Source organism: Zootermopsis nevadensis, unplaced genomic scaffold (genome assembly GCF_977971745.1).
Source record: "Zootermopsis nevadensis isolate Lab colony 2312 unplaced genomic scaffold, Znev_1.0 Znev_ptg000022l, whole genome shotgun sequence".
Taxonomy (NCBI): domain Eukaryota; kingdom Metazoa; phylum Arthropoda; class Insecta; order Blattodea; family Termopsidae; genus Zootermopsis; species Zootermopsis nevadensis.
This window is the reverse complement of record NW_028259154.1, coordinates 7,310,071-7,329,307: the sequence shown is the minus strand read 5'-3', so window position 1 is coordinate 7,329,307 and position 19,237 is coordinate 7,310,071. Positions and strand designations below refer to the sequence as shown.

The 19,237-nt window shown below is 36.5% G+C and overlaps 1 protein-coding gene across 15 annotated transcripts in view; it reads right to left on the bottom strand.

Moving 5' to 3' along the window:
- Dhc36C (Dynein heavy chain at 36C) overlaps positions 1-19,237 on the bottom strand; it is a 111,713-nt gene that overhangs the window by 68,562 nt on the left and 23,914 nt on the right. For all 15 annotated transcript variants that reach the window (XR_015536350.1, XR_015536351.1, XR_002543404.2 and 12 more), the window contains 13 exons: positions 16,321-16,474; positions 12,143-12,369; positions 10,622-10,820; positions 9,617-9,854; positions 8,854-8,969; positions 8,635-8,776; positions 7,813-7,949; positions 5,796-6,026; positions 4,181-4,346; positions 3,051-3,196; positions 2,167-2,415; positions 1,238-1,398; positions 89-260 (listed from right to left, as the gene is read on the bottom strand). Coding sequence is in view for 12 of the 15 variants with exons in the window: in XM_087353394.1 (XP_087209520.1) it covers positions 89-260; positions 1,238-1,398; positions 2,167-2,415; positions 3,051-3,196; positions 4,181-4,346; positions 5,796-6,026; positions 7,813-7,949; positions 8,635-8,776; positions 8,854-8,969; positions 9,617-9,854; positions 10,622-10,820; positions 12,143-12,369; positions 16,321-16,474 (2,338 nt within the window). In the remaining 3 variants the exon portion in view is untranslated. The remainder of the gene's footprint in view (positions 1-88; positions 261-1,237; positions 1,399-2,166; positions 2,416-3,050; positions 3,197-4,180; positions 4,347-5,795; positions 6,027-7,812; positions 7,950-8,634; positions 8,777-8,853; positions 8,970-9,616; positions 9,855-10,621; positions 10,821-12,142; positions 12,370-16,320; positions 16,475-19,237) is intronic.

The following is a 19,237-nucleotide window of genomic DNA, read 5'->3' as shown; positions in this document are numbered from 1 at the left end:
AATTAATCTGTATTGATGTTGAATTAGATTATGTGTTAATAGTGAGCAACAGCTAAAATCAAATAAGAGGTAGAAATGTGAAACTTACTGTTGCAGGGGAGGCCACATCAAGGTCCATAGCTTCAAATAAAAGGTTGGTGGTGGGAGCAAGCTGAATGACCTCCCCTGACACAAGGCACAGTTTTCTGTTGTCATCTAGCACAGTGTTCATATTCTCAATCCACACTGAATCCACTGACCCATCAAATACCAACCACTTCCTACAGACAAACAGCATAAGTTACACTTATCAGCAGACCATACATATTGTCTCTAGTATCCTTAACTAACTGTCTGATATTACAGATCCTGAAGGTCATCACCATTCTCAAGAAAGCAAACTAACAGATTACATTCTTAACAAATCCATTCCAGTTTACGTCTTCACTGTCTACCTAATTAAAATATATGTTAATATTGTAAGATTTGAGGTTTTCACAGCGGTGAGTATGAAGATTTCAGGGCGATGAATATGATATTCATATTCATCACCCTGATGAGGCAGTATGACCTCTGAAATGTTGGTTAACACTGACCAGACTACACAGTGCAACAACCCAGAAGTCAGAAATCTTTATTATGCCTTAATCTTCAAAGTGGAATATGTTAATATTTTCACTGCCAGCATTCTCTATGCATTTCTTTTCCTACAGTGTATGCTAAAGTGATGACCCATCTCAACTTTTTTAAATTAATGGGAGTCATGAAGGTCTTCATTACATTATTCTCTCCACCTCTGTCTTTCTTTGACCTAAATGTTCTCTTCATCACTTCAGTTTTAATTTTCTATTTCTATTCTTCCCTCAAAGCAAAAGAGAAAGTTCTGACCCCATACAAAACAAAAATAAAATAACAGTTTTACATATCTTAATCCTTACTTGTTTGACAAAAGAGAGAAAAGAAACTCTTAAGCTTGATAATGGCATGCATTTCTCAAGTTTGGCATCTTCTCACAACAAAGACATTAACTGTGGTCATCTAGGTTGTGATGTTATGTAATCCTCAACCCTGAAGATGCAGGCAATTCCTCCTCTGAAACCTAAGTACCCACCTACAAGACTATGTGGTATTACAATCTAGAAGACCACAACTGACTTATTCCTTTTTAACCCACTACATAAATACCAGGTATTTGACAGTACATTACAGCATACTAACATGTAAAAGTAATTATCACTAGGTTACAAAATAAAAATACCTGTTTAGATTGGTTGATAACGCAAATGCACGGTAGCTAGCAGAAAGGATCCCATCAGACCAATCACGTGACACAGGGTCAAACTGCCCATACAGCTGTCCCAATGTGATGGACTTGGGATTAATCACAGTGACCTCAACTTTGTGTTCATCCATTAAGGCCTAAAACAACAAATATTTATCAATACACTGATAAACAAATGTTGCCCAATTTCTTCAAAAATACCATGACTTCTGTCATAATTACTTGTCTGACAACAGAATCAGTGTATTATGGATGTTCTATATACATACATACACAAAAGTTTCTTACAAAATACATATTTATCTTACAACTTATCTGTCTGTCATGTCATTAATATCCTAAACTGTTAATCACATTGTTATTCAAATTTAAAACAGATATGCCAATACAAATATATTCAAGATGTATGGAATTTATTGCACAAAAGTCAGTTAGAGCTAACACATCACTGATATCTAAATAAACTTGTTAAATAGGACTTTTATTGAAAATTGATTCAAACTGAAGCTGCAGATCTTAATTACATACATATTTTACTCAAAACATCATTCATTTTGACAATTATTTATTAATTTTTGTTTAAAAAAATATGTTCACATGTTAAAAAAATCATTGATAAAATTTGGTGTTACATTACATTAAAATTTTCACATATTTATTAAATGTGACAGAACTGCTTTAAGCTCAGGCAGATGACCACAGAATATGACTTTCACCGACTGAGTGCAGACAAAAGGTGTTCAACACTTTTGTTTGTAAATCTGCATATCAACCATACATATTGTACACACATAACTAAAAATACACAAAAATGTTATGTAATGAATAAAAACCCCATCCTTGATGTATATGTAACAGTTCTAAGTTAAGTATGAGTGGAGTCAATAACTTTAAACTTTAAATACCTTTCCTTCCAGTTCAGCCAAGCCATCTGCCAGCATGCGGTATGCAGTTGTCTTGCCTGCAAATGGAAATCCCACAATTATGAGGCCATGCCTCACAATCATCATTTCATAGATCTGCTGTATCTTCTCTAAGAAAGGTGGTATACACTGTATGTTGGCAATTTTGCAGGCATTCTTTACTGCTGTGTTGAAGATTGTATAGTCTTTCACTGGCAGAATGACCCTAGGAAATAAATCTGATGCAATGCCCTGAAATGTCAATACAACAATGTTATCAGAATACTGAACCTATGCATTCAGTAATGTTTACATAGACATACTGATGCAGCACATTCCTTTTTCCAATTTAGGAAGATAATCATGGTCTGACCCTGTTAAATCTAGACACCGAAAACACTGATATAAACTGGAAGATTATAACAGAGGATACCTGAGGTTGTGTAAATCAACAAAAGAACTCAACATTCTGGAAGAGCGTTTATTAAAGTAAAACTGGTCAATCTACTGCTAAAAAAACACACAATTAAGAGATAATTAGCTATAAAAGAACTACAAAACATGCATACAAACAAAACTGTTTACACTTTGATGGACACTAATGCCAAACACATTTCGACCTCAAGAGGTCATCATCAGCGGCAAAACTAATTAATTCATATAATACAAATCATTAAGATTGTTTTGCCACTGATGATGACCTCTTGAGGTTGAAACGCATTTGGCATTAATGTCCTTCAAAGTGTAAACAGTTTTGTTTGTATGCATGTTTTATATTCCAATACACTACACGGTATGCAAGGTTTTAAGATTATAAAAGAACTGCCTGGTGGATACCATCTTGTAGGCACCATTCATAGCAAAGGCAAGTCTATGGGAAGTGTTACCTCAAAGAGTGGAAGATCATGGCTGAGGAACTTAGGAAGGTTGACATCTTTGATGGAGCGCAGTATTAGGATATCCTCAGACTCTTCTGGGTACTTAAGTTTCAGGTTTCCAGCAGCGGACAGTACAGACTTCACAGCACACATTCCTCACAACAAAAACCATTACCATTAGTCACAAGCAAACATGCACTGAATTCCAGTTGCTAAATAGAAAGCAATTAAGTAATATTATAATATTGAAACTACATTATATTTATTTTTGTCCTGTTCTTATATCCTACCATTCAACACACTAAATAAATTCATATAACCTAAAATTATGCTTAGTCTCTTTCAATTCCATAACAACTGTAAAAACATAACTGAATATAGTGATAATTTTATGGGAAAAAGAAACGGTGATTTCAGTTTTATACATATCCAAAATCCATAAACAAAATTAAATTATAATGTCTACTTCACAAACATTGACTCTCTGATTAAAATGAAGTAAAATTATATCAAACATGAAAATATATATTGCAATCTTACTTATTTTCCAAAATTTTCTTTGTTATTATGCATACTTTATTTGTCTCAATGTTCTTTCACTACAGATACAAAACATATTGCTGTAAAGTTAATTGTACTATGCATACTATGAGTAAAGCATAGTCATATTTTCCTCCCCCGCACCCAATTAAGTATACACAGTATCAAAAAATGTTTCAAAAGAAGTGAGAAGTGAGAAATGAGGTCTAGATTTTATGTTATTGTTCTGATTATTTTTTACAATGATCCATTTCCAGGGAGAAAGTTTAAGTTCAATTTGAGCTTCATGAAAAACATGGGGTAAATCCTAATATCTTTGAGTATGAGCTTAATATCACCAGAATTCATCAAAATCTGGAGAGTAGTTTTGGAGATGAAATATGTTCACAGAAAAATGGATGGACAGACAAACATGACCTCCCATGTGTTCATCTCAAATATATGATTTGAAGCTTTCGCAGCGACGTAACTCAATAAAATTTTCTTGGGTGATCAGTCGTGTCAGACGTGGCTGATAACCTAAGAAAATTTCATTCATTTCAAATACTTTGTAAAAAGAACATGCATTTGTATGTCTCATTTCCAAAAATTCTACCTACCATAATCATAGTGGTGCTGTGAGGAAAGTAGATCTGAGCACAGTTTGTACATGGTCACAATCTTTACAGCTAGGCGTTGTGCATTCACAAAACCATGAGAACACAATATAACTTCTGAAATGAGGGCATAGTCTGGCACCATCATTGCCACTGGTCGAAACAATGCCTGCAGTACGGGAAAAATAAAACTCTACATGAACCCAGTAATAATTCAGCATTATTTATTATTATATTGCATTACAAAAAGATTTTTAGTCCACTTTATGTTCTGTTTTATAAGGTACAATGTTTGTATGCCTGTGTGTCCACATATCTGCTTCTGCCTTTGCCTGGAAACCTTTGAATAAATAAACAGATTGTATTAAATTTTCCACAGACATCATGTTACTGGAGTCAACCCCATCATTGTAGTTTTCATTTATGAACTGTCAGTAATAAAAACTAGACAGCTATGTGAACTTTCTGTGGTGTAAGTTGGTGCACATTGGTTACATTTTAGTTTTGGGAAAAATCTTTGAAAACCATGGAACTTTTTAAGGTATTTTTCTTCACAGTGTAAAACAATGAATATAAACTCATTCAACCTTCAGTCTGACAGTGACAACTAATTAACTGCTACAAACTAGCAATGTGAAAATTGGTATGAAGTAGTTTTTGTAAGCAACGCATATCAAAGAACTCACTTAATTTACTATTATTTGGTTTAAGAGACCATTACTTGCTTTCAGTCACCTAACTGCATACTTTTTTCAGAGGAAAGCTAAGTGAAGACTTGGGTTTAAATACAATAAATGAAAATAATATTCATAGACATCTATAAACACCAATTACTTATTAATTTAGGTATCTGATACTAGCTACCTTTTGCTGTACCTTCCAGATACAGTAGGGCACTGCATATATAGCAGGTTAGGGACCAGACCCCCACCGAAAAGCGGATCTTTGCCTTTTTTCAATTGCATATGCATATCAAAGCCTAATAAGATGTTTACACTATCATATAGTAAGTGCACAATAGCGCTAGGTCTAAAAAACGATATGAATATCAGTAGTAGCTGTAAACAGACTGAATCAGCGATGATAAAATGGCGCCGGACGCACTTTTCTGACTCAGCTGTTGAGTGCGTGGGGCATATGCACGCAATTGAAAAGCGCCGTATTAGCGGATCGCCGAAAAGTGGGGCGTCAAAAAGCAGGGCCCTACTGTACATAATGACATGAATCCCAGTGACATTGCCATTTTATACAGATTGGGATGGCCCCATTGCCATTAGTATATAAATGTATTGTGTCATGTCTAACATTTATTCTTTATTATAACCCATATTCTACTGAAATACTATATCTGTTGTGCATCAGCCTAGGGTTGAACATACAGCCACAGAATAACAATCTATTAATGATAAAATCAATAAAAACATTAACATATAATATGCATTTAAATTTAATTTCTTTATCATTGCATTATGATCAGTTAACTGTTACAAAATGAAAATTGGAATTAAGATGAAAAACTGTATCTGTGGAGATAGCAACTATGTAAACACACTCTGGTTAAAAAAATACAGTCAACTGATGTATTACAGTAACAACAATGAAATTACTAAATACTAACCTTGAGATTGTCTGGCACCTTAGTGCGGCCAGCATGTTCTGGGTTCATTGTAATAAATACAGCACATGTAGGATCTAGCTTTAATTCTGTTCCCTCAAATATAAACTTCTGGACACTTAAGCTTAAGGCCCTCTGAATGGTCAATATCTGCTGTGCCACCACAGAAAGCACCTCAAGATCAATATGGTTGAATTCATCAAAACACAACCAGGCCCCACACGAAGCCAATCCCTGAAAAAACACACAGAGATATGTGAAAAAATGTAGCAAATTTTGAATCCAATATTTTCCAAGAGTACCCACCACCTAAAAAGCTGCCCACCTGTACATTTTCTCCATGAACTGGCCTGAAAACTCACTGACACAGACACGCACATCAGGTAATAAGTTATCACTCTCTTGATCTAAAGCAACATATGAAAACATGAAAGTGTAAAACTATATATTCCTGACTTTGGAACTAGGCAGAAGTACATATCACACTCTAACCTGTGATACCCATTTAAATACAGGCTAGGTTAGTCCTACAGCTGTTAAATATTTGGTGGAATAATTTCATCCACAAAGGAACTGTTTTATTCATAACATTAAAAGGGTTAGACCACATGGCCCAACAAAAGCATGATATACAGTTCCACATTCTCAGACTAGTATGATGAACTCCTCTATTTGCAATATATGTGAAATTATATAATGATTAATTTGGCCATAACTTCTGAATATTGCTTAACAAACACATTCAAGAACCAACAAATAAATACAATAAAATAAATACAGTATAAGCCTAAATAAGAAATATTTATGTATAAAAAGTCACTAAACTTTATAAATTCTTACAATATGTACATATGAAGGCACGAAAATAAGTAATGCTACCTAAGCACCCCGCCACATACTGGGAGAAGATATTTCACTGAACCAAAAATGGGTACTTTCCATGACCTTTATTCTGTAATTTTACACAATTACTTTTTTAAAATACTCAACTCTTCGGTCCACATACTTACACCTACATACAGATAGCAACATTGAATCCAGCATGATTGAATTGTCTTTTAATGGAAATCTTCATTGCTGTTTTGACTTCATCATCTGACACAGACTGATGTTTCTCAGATGTTCCTTCAGTTTTGGGAGTAGATGGAAGTCAAATGAAGAGAAGTCTGTATAGTGGATGGTCCAAAACAGTGATATAGAGGCAGTAAATCTGTGAGTGTCATATTGTTGTGTTGGAGAAAATTTGTACATGTTAGGACAAACTCTTAAAATATGAAATTCCTTCAGTTTCTACAGCATTTGAACATAGCACTCAGAGTTAGTGGTGGCAGCTGAAGGCATGAATTCTGAATGCACTACGACATTAACAGAAATCACCAGATATCAGTGGGTATGTCTTTGCCAGTAGAAGATCTGGTTTTGAAATTCTATGGTGCAGGTAAACCTTTGTTATGATATTCCACTGACTGTCTTGTCTTCTGGCTCAAAATGATGCTTCCAACTTTCATTACAAATGACAACGTTGCACAAGAATCCCTCTGCCTTCACATTCATATCACAATAACAATTGTCAGAAAATTTCCATCTGCTTCTGTTTCAGTTCTCTAGTGAGCACTCAGGTAACGTATCACACACATATAAATTCCATTGTCTGAGATCAGCAGTTATTACCTGCACCTGCTCACATGATATGAATGACTATTGCCTGCTGAAAAATATTACAGTTCTCCTTGATCATTTCATCAGTGAGATTTTGGTGAGCCTTATCAGTTCCTGTTCATGGTCTTTTATTAACGCTGCTTGTCATTCCAGATAGCATGTTGAAGGTTTACATTGCGGAAACATGCAACCCAATATCAAATACTACTGATGTTTAAACAATCATCTAGTTCCATAAAAATGGGTCAGTTGGTTAGAGTTGGGGTGCTCAAACAAACACACACACAAATAGCATGGTGATCTAGCAAACATATTTTTTCTTTAAGAAAGAAAATTAGCCTAAAATACATTAATTACATACTTTGAAGAATTTCCCAAGAGAAATGTGGTCAAGTCCATCTGAGCAATTGAACACCACACATTGTTTGGCAACAGCCTTTGCCAGTCCCTTTGTTGTTTCTGTCTTCCCTGTACCAGCTGGGCCCTCTGGAGCACCCCCTACAATAGACAAACACATGCCACATATCCAACTGTCTTACACTACAATCTTCAGTTTTACATACGTGTAAATACATCCAGTAGTCAACAAGTGTAAGTTTGTTACAGAGTGAATCTGAACAGCTATAACAGCTCTGTTGGTGAAGTGACTGGCTTGGGAGTGGGCACTGTGTTTGTTTCTCTACTGGGGCAGGTTCTTTTTTTATCTCCTGTCACCACTATGTCAAGATTAGATCTAAAGCCTGCTTAGTTCCCTGTCTGATGAGTATCAGGATATCTTTCACCATAAGTAAAGTAGCCAAAGTGAGAAGATGAGTATTCACCTCCATCTAGTGATGATTTTAAGAATGCATACAACATTACCTTCTCACATCCTGCATTCTTTCCTCGTGTGGGCTTTAGTCACAGGAAGTATTATTTTGCATCATCTATAAACCTAATAAAGTCATCATTTTCAAAGAGGGACATTTGCTCCATAACCAAGATTCAAACCAGGTAGCCTCCAAATGCAATTTAAATGCAATATCATTCTGCTAAACTATTTAATAACTTCATATTGCCCTCAGATGGTGGCTGGTAGTATTATTCTTCATTAAGCTTCGGCAAAAACATGTATAACACACAGTGTGTGCATATATCACTTCATCACACTAGATACAGCCCGGCTGTGTAGATTGCAACTCACCCAAGTGGAAGTGCAGTGCTCCAAACAGGGTCCTATAGCATCGGTCAGTTAGTGGCGTGATGACGAGACGTGGTGAGTTTCCAAGGTACTCATATCCATACATCAGCTGAGAGTTCATCATATTAGTTGCTAGCATTTCGTCCTGCATAACAAGATACAACATGAGGCAGAAGAAGTGCTAAGCTAACAAAACGCATGCTTCTATAAGTGACAACATACCCTCCAGTAATAGCGAAGCTGGCACAGCCACTGAAAGTCATTATCCCTATCTACTGCCTTGTCTATTAGTGTTTGTACCACATTCCGGGCATGCATGTCCAACACAATCAGAGCACCTGAAACAATTACAATATATCGCAAATTTGTTGAAGCTCTTAAATCTTACCAGATGAGGAACCAAAGACAGTGACTGAATAACACCCCATTAAGACAGGTTAGTGTGTGAATAGAATATTTGGTTATCTCTTGCCAGTGTCTGTGCAGGTTGTTTCTTTGGCAATTTCCATGCCTTTTTCACCTTTCTGAATATATACAAATGGAAACTGTGAGGTTATCCATGTCAACAATCAAGATAGGGAATTACACTAAAGAAAATTATGCACAAAAATAGGTTGTCTTATGCAGTTAATAATTTATGCCAAATGGATCCCTCATCCCACATTCTCAGATTGAGGACTCAGAAGCTGGCCTCCAGATATAGCACAAATACACTGAATAAGAAGTTGGATGAAAATTTATAGCAGGTGGTCTCCTAAATAAAAAATTGGGTTTGGGGCTAACAACCTCCTGCCATAAAAGCTAGCATATTATAAAATTTCATTTTTCCTAAGTTCCAGTTTAAACATGTTCTATTATAATATAACATCACTCTATATCCCCTCCCAATATATCTGCAGTCTTGTACAGTTATGTAAACCAAACTCCTTTCAACAGGAGAAAGGAAACTGTTAAGCCAGTGCTGTCATATCTTTCACTGACATACCGAGGGTGATCCTGTTTTGTGTGCTAAGTTTCCTACGCACAAGATCCACAATTTTGTTGATCTGATCATTGCACACTCCCAGATATCCACTTAGGCCACCAGGTCCAACTCTGATTGCATTGTGAACTTCTGAGGTCCAATATGTCATGGCAACACAGAGCACAGTCTGTCCTGGCCACTTCAGCACCCAGCAGTCTCGGTCCCAGGTGGGGTACACCTTCCATGCATTCTTCACTTGCTGTGAAACACAGTAACATTGTCAGAAGAAAATAACCATATAATGCAGTTATTGTTTCTCCCTGTCTTTCCACTTAATATTATCACAGTTTTACACACTCCCTTTTTTTCCCTTAAATCAGTAGTTATTTGTTTATTCGTCCATCAACCCTAAACCTCTTTCAACCTGTTTAGATGGACAATATAAAGGGAAAGTGTGTGTGTGTGAATCAGCAAGTAAATGGGTGGGTGAGGTAGTGAGTCAGTGAATGAGTGAGTCAGACTTTATAACAATGATGTCTTAGCTGAAGAAGTGATGCAGCTTGACACATGAGGACACATGGTGAAATTTAAAATACTAAAATGTACTTAACTTTCATATTCAAGATCTGCCATGTATCAGGTGAGAAGTTCAGCGTTAATAACCGAAGTTCTGATAATGCACTGACTGGTCTTCTATATCACAATTGTAAAGTATGCAGCAATTATGAAATGAACACTGGTAAGGGAAAATCTATTTTACTGCAGTTTTGTACATGATAAATTCAACACAGACTGTCTTGGACTTTAACCCAGGCTTTTGCAATGAGAAGACAGTATCTAACAATCTGATCTACATGGCATGGTTATTTTACGGTATTACTCCAGCATTCACCTATAGAAAGCCATGAAAATCCTAAGCGAGGAAGATGGCCACAGGGAAGTTATAAAATAGGCAAGTCCCAAATATGCCTTAATCTTGCAGCCAAGCCACATTTGTGAGCCACTATGCAGTAAAGTTTTCTTTACCATATGAACACTTTTCTTCATATCCCCCTCCAGCTCCAACAGCCACTTCTCTACCTGACCCTGGGCATGCGATGTGGAAATAACATCAACCAATACCACTTCCTCCCCCTCACTGGACTTCATGGTGGTGACATCCAGATCATCTGTGAAATGCAAGCTTGCAATCCCCTCAAAACACTTTTTCAGATGTGGCTGAACACTGAAAAAAATAACATAACAGAGCAATGATGAGTTTCTTCAACTGTATGACATGTGTTCAATATACAGAACACTAAAAATGCTAATAATTTATTTCTTGGTTTATTAATGTGTTGGCAACTTAAATTGTTAGGAACTGAGGAGAATCATGAAAAGCTTCACTCAGGACAGTCAAAATGCAAATACAGATTCAAACTTGGATTCTCATATACGAGGTGCGATCGGAAAGTTTCAAGACTGCACCTATAAAAACCCGTACACTTATCTCAGGTATTAAATTCATCCATCACCCTCGAAGTATTCCCCCTGGGAGTGAACACAACGATCCCAGCGCCGCTGCCAAGCCTGGAAGCATCCCTGGAAATCTTTCTTTGTCAGCCTGTCAAGCACCATCTGCGATTCTGCCTGAATCTCTTCTATCATCTCAAATCTCCTTCCCTTTAGCTGAATTTTCATCTTTGGGAAGAGGAAGAAGTCACACGGAGCTTAGAAAGGAAGTTGGGGTCGGTTCTTGCAAGATCTTTGAGCTCCTGACAAACGAGAAGTCGATTCTGCTTCTGGTCCTCAGACATGATGCGTCGCATGTGGAGTTCTTCCTTTAGAATCAGCTGACAGGTCCCATAGCCTATCCCAACAATGTCGCACAAGTCGTTGATGGTACGACGTCGATCTTCGTGAATGGCCTGCCGAATCTTCATAACATTTTCGGGCGTTGTGCTCGAAGATGGTCGTCCAGAACGCTTGTCATCATCGACAGAGGTTCGGCCATTTTTAAAACGTGAATGCCACACAAAAGTTTGTGCACGACCCATTGCGGACTCCCCAAATGCTTGCTTTAGCATTTCACAGGTTTCCGTAGCCGTTTTGGCAAAATTTGATGCACACGCCATTCCGAAATCGCAGGAGGGTCGGTGTAATGCACTACCAAAACGCCCGTAACTAAGAAACAAATGTTAATTCGATGATGCCGGCTGGCACACTGATTCACTATGAATGTAGGCCGCACCCCCTAGCGGCAGAAGCTCGTACTACATCCGGTTCGCCCTCTAAGACACCTTGAGAATATCTAAGAAAATCTGCCATCTTCTGACAATATAATCTGAACCTAAATCAATGGAAATGAAGACATATCTCCCTCTGTGCCTCATAACTGTGCTACAAATATGACTTTGCATTCCTAGCTCTTTACTAAAATCAGTGAGCATTTAGCGACCAGCACTCATGGTATAAGAATAAGTGATAATCCTGGTCTACACCAGAAATTTAATGCTGCTACTTCAGTGTTTAAGCAGAATAACAAAATAATAAAGGTTTTAAACAAACCGAGTGGGATCCTTCGTTTCAGATAGGATTTCAAGTAGTTCATCATTTGACAGGAAAAAAAATCGCGGAAAGTAGAGCCGCTTCTTTTCCAAGTAGTCATTGAGACCTCTCTGTATCACCTCCAGGAGGCTACTGCACTTCTTCAGGCGTTCCAGCATTTTGTCAATTTCCAACACAGATAACACCTTTGGATCACTGACCACCAACTTCATGATGTCTCGCCAGATCTACACAACAAAAGAAAATCAATCTTGAAGTCTTTCATCCCTGAAGATGGAGACAGAATGTTTCCTTAAAACACTTGTATCTATACACACAGCATTACAACCTGGAAGAACAACATGAAATCATAACTGATTATGCTACCTAATAAAACAAAACACTATTTAGACAAACAATTCCCCTACCCCACTTGGATACAATGGGCCGATAAAGGGTAAGAACCAGCAATATATACATAACATTCACTTCTATCCAATTATGTCTCTCTGCTACATTGAGTCTCAAACAAATCTGGCACAGAATACAAACCTAACCAATGGTAACACAGTACAAGGTGTCCCATTCAAACCTCCGACATTTTAATCAATCATTACGAACAAATTATGATAAATTAAGGATTGTAATTAGCACTAGAATGAAGAGAAACTCAAAGAATTTTATTTGCAACTATATAATGTGATGTAATGTAACGTAATTTTTTCTCTGATTAATAAGCAAAATGGCGACTCCACAGCAGCGTGCACAAACAGAAGTGTGGTATGCGGAATCAAAATCAATAATTTCAGTGCAAAGAAATTACTGATGAGTGTACGGAGGAGATGCACCTGATGGGAAAACAATTAAGGTACGATTCGAGAATTTTCTGGCGACTGGAAGTGTTCTAAAACAATCTGGGGGAGCTCGTCGAAGTGTTTCTGAAGAAATCAGTGCAGGGTTTGAGAGAAGCCCGAGCAAATCAATTCGCCAAGCATCAACACAATACAACGTGCCGCGATCAACAGTGCATCAAGAGCTGCATAAGCGGCTTCGTTTATATCCTTACAAAGTGCAAATTGCTCAAGAATTGAAACCAGATGACAAGCCATGTCAACAGGAATTTGCTACCAAAATGCTAGATCGTATCGACACGAACCCTCACTTTCTTGGAAACATCTTGTTTTCAGACGAGGCCACATTTCATCTGTCTGGGATTGTCAATCGGCATAACGTACAGATCTGGGGAATGCAAATCTACAGAGAACATGTCCGAGACAGCCCAAAATTGTACATTTGGTGCGGCCTAATGAAGGACAGGATTATCGGTCCGTTTTTCTTCGGAGAAGCTATAGTATCTGGCCTCGTATACCTTGACATGTTAGAACAGTTCCTGTATCCCCAGGTAGCCAATCTGCAGCCTAACATAATCTTCCAACAAGATGGAGCCCCGCCACATTGAAGTCTGGATGTTCGGAGGTCCCTCAATACCATCTTCCAACATCACTGGATTGGACACTGTGGATCAATTTGGTGGCCACCACGTTCACCGGATCTCACTCCGCTGGATTTCTTCCTCTGGGGTTATGTGAAGGATCGTGTGTTCGTTACTCCAGTGAATGACCTACCAGATTTACGAGCCTGTATCCGTGGTACGATTGCTACTGTAACAATGGGAATGTTGCAGAGAACATGGCAAGAAATTGAATACCGAATAGATATTGTTCATGCTACCAATGGTGCACATGTAGAGGTTTATTAGCGTGTGCCAAATAAAATTTTTGAGTTGTTCTTGCATTTTCTGTGGTTTCATTTTCCTACCATTCATACTTTCTGCTAATACAATCTGATAAAATGTGGGGGGTTTGAATGGGACACCTTGTACTATTGCCCTTCATACACACTCTACCACTACTTACACATGTAACTGGCAAGATATCAGTTTAACTACTATGCCATTAAGAATATTTTCACTGAGTATACATCCCAAATAGAGTCATAAGAACCAAAATTTAGACAGTCCCACTCACTACCTGTCAATAATGGAGTCTTGTCACAAACAACACACATCACTATAAAGATGGAACTAGAAATATATTTAGTCTCCATTTTTTGCTCTTAGTCAAAAGAACAATTTGGTTTCCTAAACAGTCCACCACTGAAAAATGTATTGTGTTTAGTTTTCCAGTTCTTTTGAAGTTAAATTGAACTCTTCATAGTCAGAACAGGGAAATTCTTTATAATGGGCACACTTTTAGAAAACATTAGTTTCAAATTGGTATTCAGATGCCAGTAAGGATTTCAGAAATGAAAACCAGCTTCCAGTAGAGCGCTGAACTAGACAGTGGAGATGTATGATTCCTTAAAGGTGAAATATGGAAGCATCAGCCTGTGTTGTACTCATATTCATAGTTCATGCAAATCAAAATTATATTCATATTTTAGTTACTCCCAATTTATTTCTAAATTCAATATGTTTGCTGGAGTCTTTGTACTCTGCCAAATAATGTTTAGTTATTATCTTTTATAAGTTTACTGAGATGTCTAAATTACAACTGCTTTGCTCTGGTCGTATAATATCAGCTTTAAATTATAAATTAGAGACTATCAAGTTCACAGATTTCTTTCTAAAGAATCAGATGCAATGCATAATAAAGTAAAGACTTATGTAGGTATAAAGTTAGGTTAGAGAATACTGTCTTGATTCAAATTGTCATGATATAAAATACTAGTCAATTCTGATGCAATTAAGTCTTGTCATCAACCTGACATTAGATTTATTGGATTTAAATGGCACTGTACAAAAAGGTCACAGCTTGTTAACTATGTCAGTTTGGGCAGTGCCCCATTTTAAATATAAACTAAACTATTATTGCAGTTTAGGTATGTGAACAGTGTACATTCACACATAAATATTTACCTGTAGATGACATGATGTGTCATTTGCAGGACATGTTTCTAATTTAGTACTTGTGTGATGCTTCAGAATGTGAAAAGAAAGTTATTTTCAGTCATAATTATGCTGTCCCATCAATGAAAAAGCACCCCAGTTGAGGAGGTAGTTTGTTGGAGAGTGAAATGGTGAGGTGTAAAAGGGGGATCTAGAGAGAAATATTCCAAAATGGGGCACTCTTTGCCAGGACCTACCTCTTTTAAGGAGATTTCTATATACTGAGAAAATAACATTTAGCTAGTCTCAAAAATAAGAATTTAATATATTTGAAAAATCTACTTCTAGGAAGATGTTTTGATACTCTTCATCTTTCATATTCATATTTATGAACATGACGTGATAATAATTTTGTAAAAAAAGTTAGCATTTGCAATTGTGAAAATGACTTAAAAAATTTTATTTCTAGGTTTCACTGATTCTAGAATCACTGGTACTTGCATCTGACAACATTCAAATGTGCTAAAATTTGCAATTTATCTTAAATTTTGATATACAGGTGTCCCAACAGAAAAAATAAGGCACAAGCTGTCACTGGTACAGAAGGTACATAACTGACGATATTATTTCTGGTATACCTTGAAACTAAAAGTGTTCCTGATAACGTAAAAACAGGTATGTTTCTTTCTTTAGTTAATGTCTTGTCCTTTCCCACACAATGAATTATATTGGAGCTTTGTTATCAAAAACCGTTCTCACTATTAGAGATTTATATTTTGTTGGTAAACCTAACAATCCTGCAACCTCAATTATCAACCCAGCTATTATGATATTATTTCCAACCAATATTTTGATTCTAGCGGTTCAATCCATTTTCTGGGATAATTTTATCATAAAAAATAGATGTGGCACCAGACCCAAGCCTATAGTTTTCTCTTTTAGTAATCAAAATTATGAGTACACTGGAAAATGCAAAATTCATGCTGCCTGGATATTAATTCCAGTGACTGTTACAACTTAATAGCACTGAATTGATTGACAGACTCTGCAGTGTCAAAAGAGTAACATGGGTAATATTTAGTGAAATAGAAGGGATAGGAAGAGGAGGACAATTGAGATACAGTCTTGGTATTAACCTAGATGGACATTTAGGGTGCAACAACATTTACATCCTGAATAAAAAATTGGGATAACACAGCACAGTATAATGCATGCTTTCATCTTCATTACTGTACATAAGAATTTGAATGGCAATAAATATTACAATAAGCTGCATAATTTCTCTGTTAAATTCTTAAATTAAGATGCCAACCTTATCAATAGCACTGAATCTGCGTCCTTCTTCAGGCATCTGAGCTTGGATATCAGGTGATGAGAAAATTGGCTCCAAATATAACCAAGTTGACTGCACTTTCAACCAGTCATCCAGAACTTCCTGTAGCAGTGTTAGTTTGCCTTCCCATGTACTATAAGAATATTACATTATTATATTATATTAATCATGTCCATGTTTAGTGTGTCTGTTAACATGACATGATGCAAACCTCAGGTTGCAGATGGAGCAATAGCCTCCAGTTATGGAGGTTAGCTGTGAATATATTGAATAAGCATTCGCAGACAGCCGATAGGGGGTGGTCCAACAGCTTGGGGGCTGGGTGTGAGGCTAACAACCTTTCACAGAAAAAAAACTGTATTGTTACAAAAAATTATACCAAGCCTCAGAACCAAACAAACTCTTAGGCATGACCAAGGCAAGTAAAAAAGGTTTGGAGATTTGGTGCCTGGAATGTTAGGAGCCTCTATAGGCCAAGGGCAATGAAATCAGTGAGTAGAGAATTTAGCGACAGCGCAGGAGGTGCAATGGGAGGGGGAGCGCATGATCCCATTAAAAAACTTCACATTTTTCTACAGAAAGGCAAATGCTAATCATCAGTTAGGGGCAGGTTCTTTTATTCATAGCAAAATTAGGGCAGCAGTTAAGATTGTAGAATTTGTTAGTGACAGGTTGCCTTATATAATTCTCGAAGGATGTTGATGTGATATTATTGTTGTTAATGTCCATGTCACAACTGAGGACAAAAGTCATGACATCAAGGATAGTTTTTTTATGAAGAAGTAGAATCAGTATTTAATATATTTGGCAAGTATCACATAAAAATTCTGCTAGGATATTTCAATGCAAAAATTGGGAAAGAGGATATTTTCAAACCAACAATAGGCAACAAGAGTCTACATGAACTTAGTAATGACAATGGAGTCAGCAACAAACTTTGCTATGTCAAAAAATCTAATCGTAAAGAGTACAAAATTTCCACTCACAATATTCATAAATACACTTGATTTCTCCAGATGGTAGCAGACAGAATCAGATATATCGTGTTTTACTAGATAATATGAGTTATACAAGTATATTTCATGTGAGGTCATTCAGATTGTGACACTGACCATTAAGTGGCAAAAGTGAGGCTTTCTATAAGTATATAAACTAAGCAAAATTTCATCATAAAAGGATTTGATTTGAAAAAATTAAATAAGGGAGAGGTAAAGGAGCATGTCAAGTTCATATTTTGAATAGGTTTCAAATTTCAGAAACATATAAAGATGATGAAAGTGTGGATATCACGAGGAAGTGGTAAAATATCAGAGACTGTATCAACATTTCAGCCAAAGAGAAACTAGGATACTACAGGAAAAAGCAAAATAAACCATGGTTTGATGAAGAATGTTTAAAATTAACAGATCGAAAGAAATAAAATATCAATGGTTGCATGATCCAAACAGAACAAATATGGATAATCTATGCAATGTAAGACATGAAGCTAGTAGAACCTTTAGGAGTAAGGAAAGGGAACACATGAAAAGGAAAATTATTGAACTTGATAAAAATAGTAGAGACAAAAAGTTGTCAGTGGAACCAAGGTTCCGGAGAATTTGACGTAAATACGTCTATACGGAAAGGAAGTTTATATATTGGTTTTATTCTAAATATTTCCTTTATACATGCTTTACAATTGAGATAAGTTTGATTAAGACATTGCTTATTTAATTTGAATTAGTTACGCTTAAGATGGGTCTGTGGTAGCTAAATGTAAAGTAATGTAATATAATGAAATGTAATGTAATGTAATGTAAGGTAAGATAAGGTAATGTAAGGTAAGGTAAGGTAAGGTAATGTAATGAAAGGTAGGGTAATGTAATGTAAGGTAATGTAATGAAATGTTTCCTAGGTAACAATAATGCCGAGTAAACAGACGACGTTTCGTAGGTAACAATAATGCCGTGTAAACAGGTGACATTTCGTAGGTAACAATAATGCTGAGTAAGTAATTGACGTTTCCTAGGTACAATAACAATTGATGTTTCCTAGGTAACATAACAATGCAGTTACACTTTTTCGTTTCACTTTTTGCCGAATGACACTGACCCTAAAATATAGACGTATTTACATCAAAAATATCATATATCTGCATGGAGTCATAAATGATTTTAAGAAAGGATATCAACCTCAGACTAATTTGGTAAAGGATGATAATGGCAACTTACACACTTATCCAATCAAAATTTTGAATAGGTAGAAAAATATCTTTAACCAGCTTTTAAATGTTCATGGGACTGATGATGTTAGACAGATTAAAATACATATGGTTGAACTGTTTGTGCCTAGTTTAGATAAAGTTAACAACTTAAAAAGTTATAAATCACCAGATATTGATCAAATTCTAGCAGAATTAATTAAAATAGTTGGTAAAAAGTTGCATATGGAGATCTATAGGCTTATTCAGTTAATTTGGGGTGAGGAAGAGATGGCACAATAATAAAACATCGTCTCTCACACTCAGGGAGGAACACAGATTGCAGATTTTTGAAAATAGGGTGTTGAGGAGGATATTTGGGCCTAGGAGATGAAGAGGATGGGGTATGGAGAAAACTGAATAATAATCAGCTTAAAAATTTGTACTCATCCCCCAATATTGTCAGGGTGATTAAGTCAAGAAGAATGAGATGAGCAGGACATGTGGTGCACATGGATAGGGCAAGAAGTGTGTACCGAATGTTGGTCGGGAAGCCTGAAGGGAACAGACTGCTGGGGAAACCTAGATGTAGCTGGGAGGATAATATCAAGTGGGATCCATAGGAGATCGTAGTTGAAGGCAATTATATTTTTCTGGCCCAGGACAGGGACCAGTGGAGAGCTTTGGTTAATTCAGTGATGAACCTTCAGGTTCCCT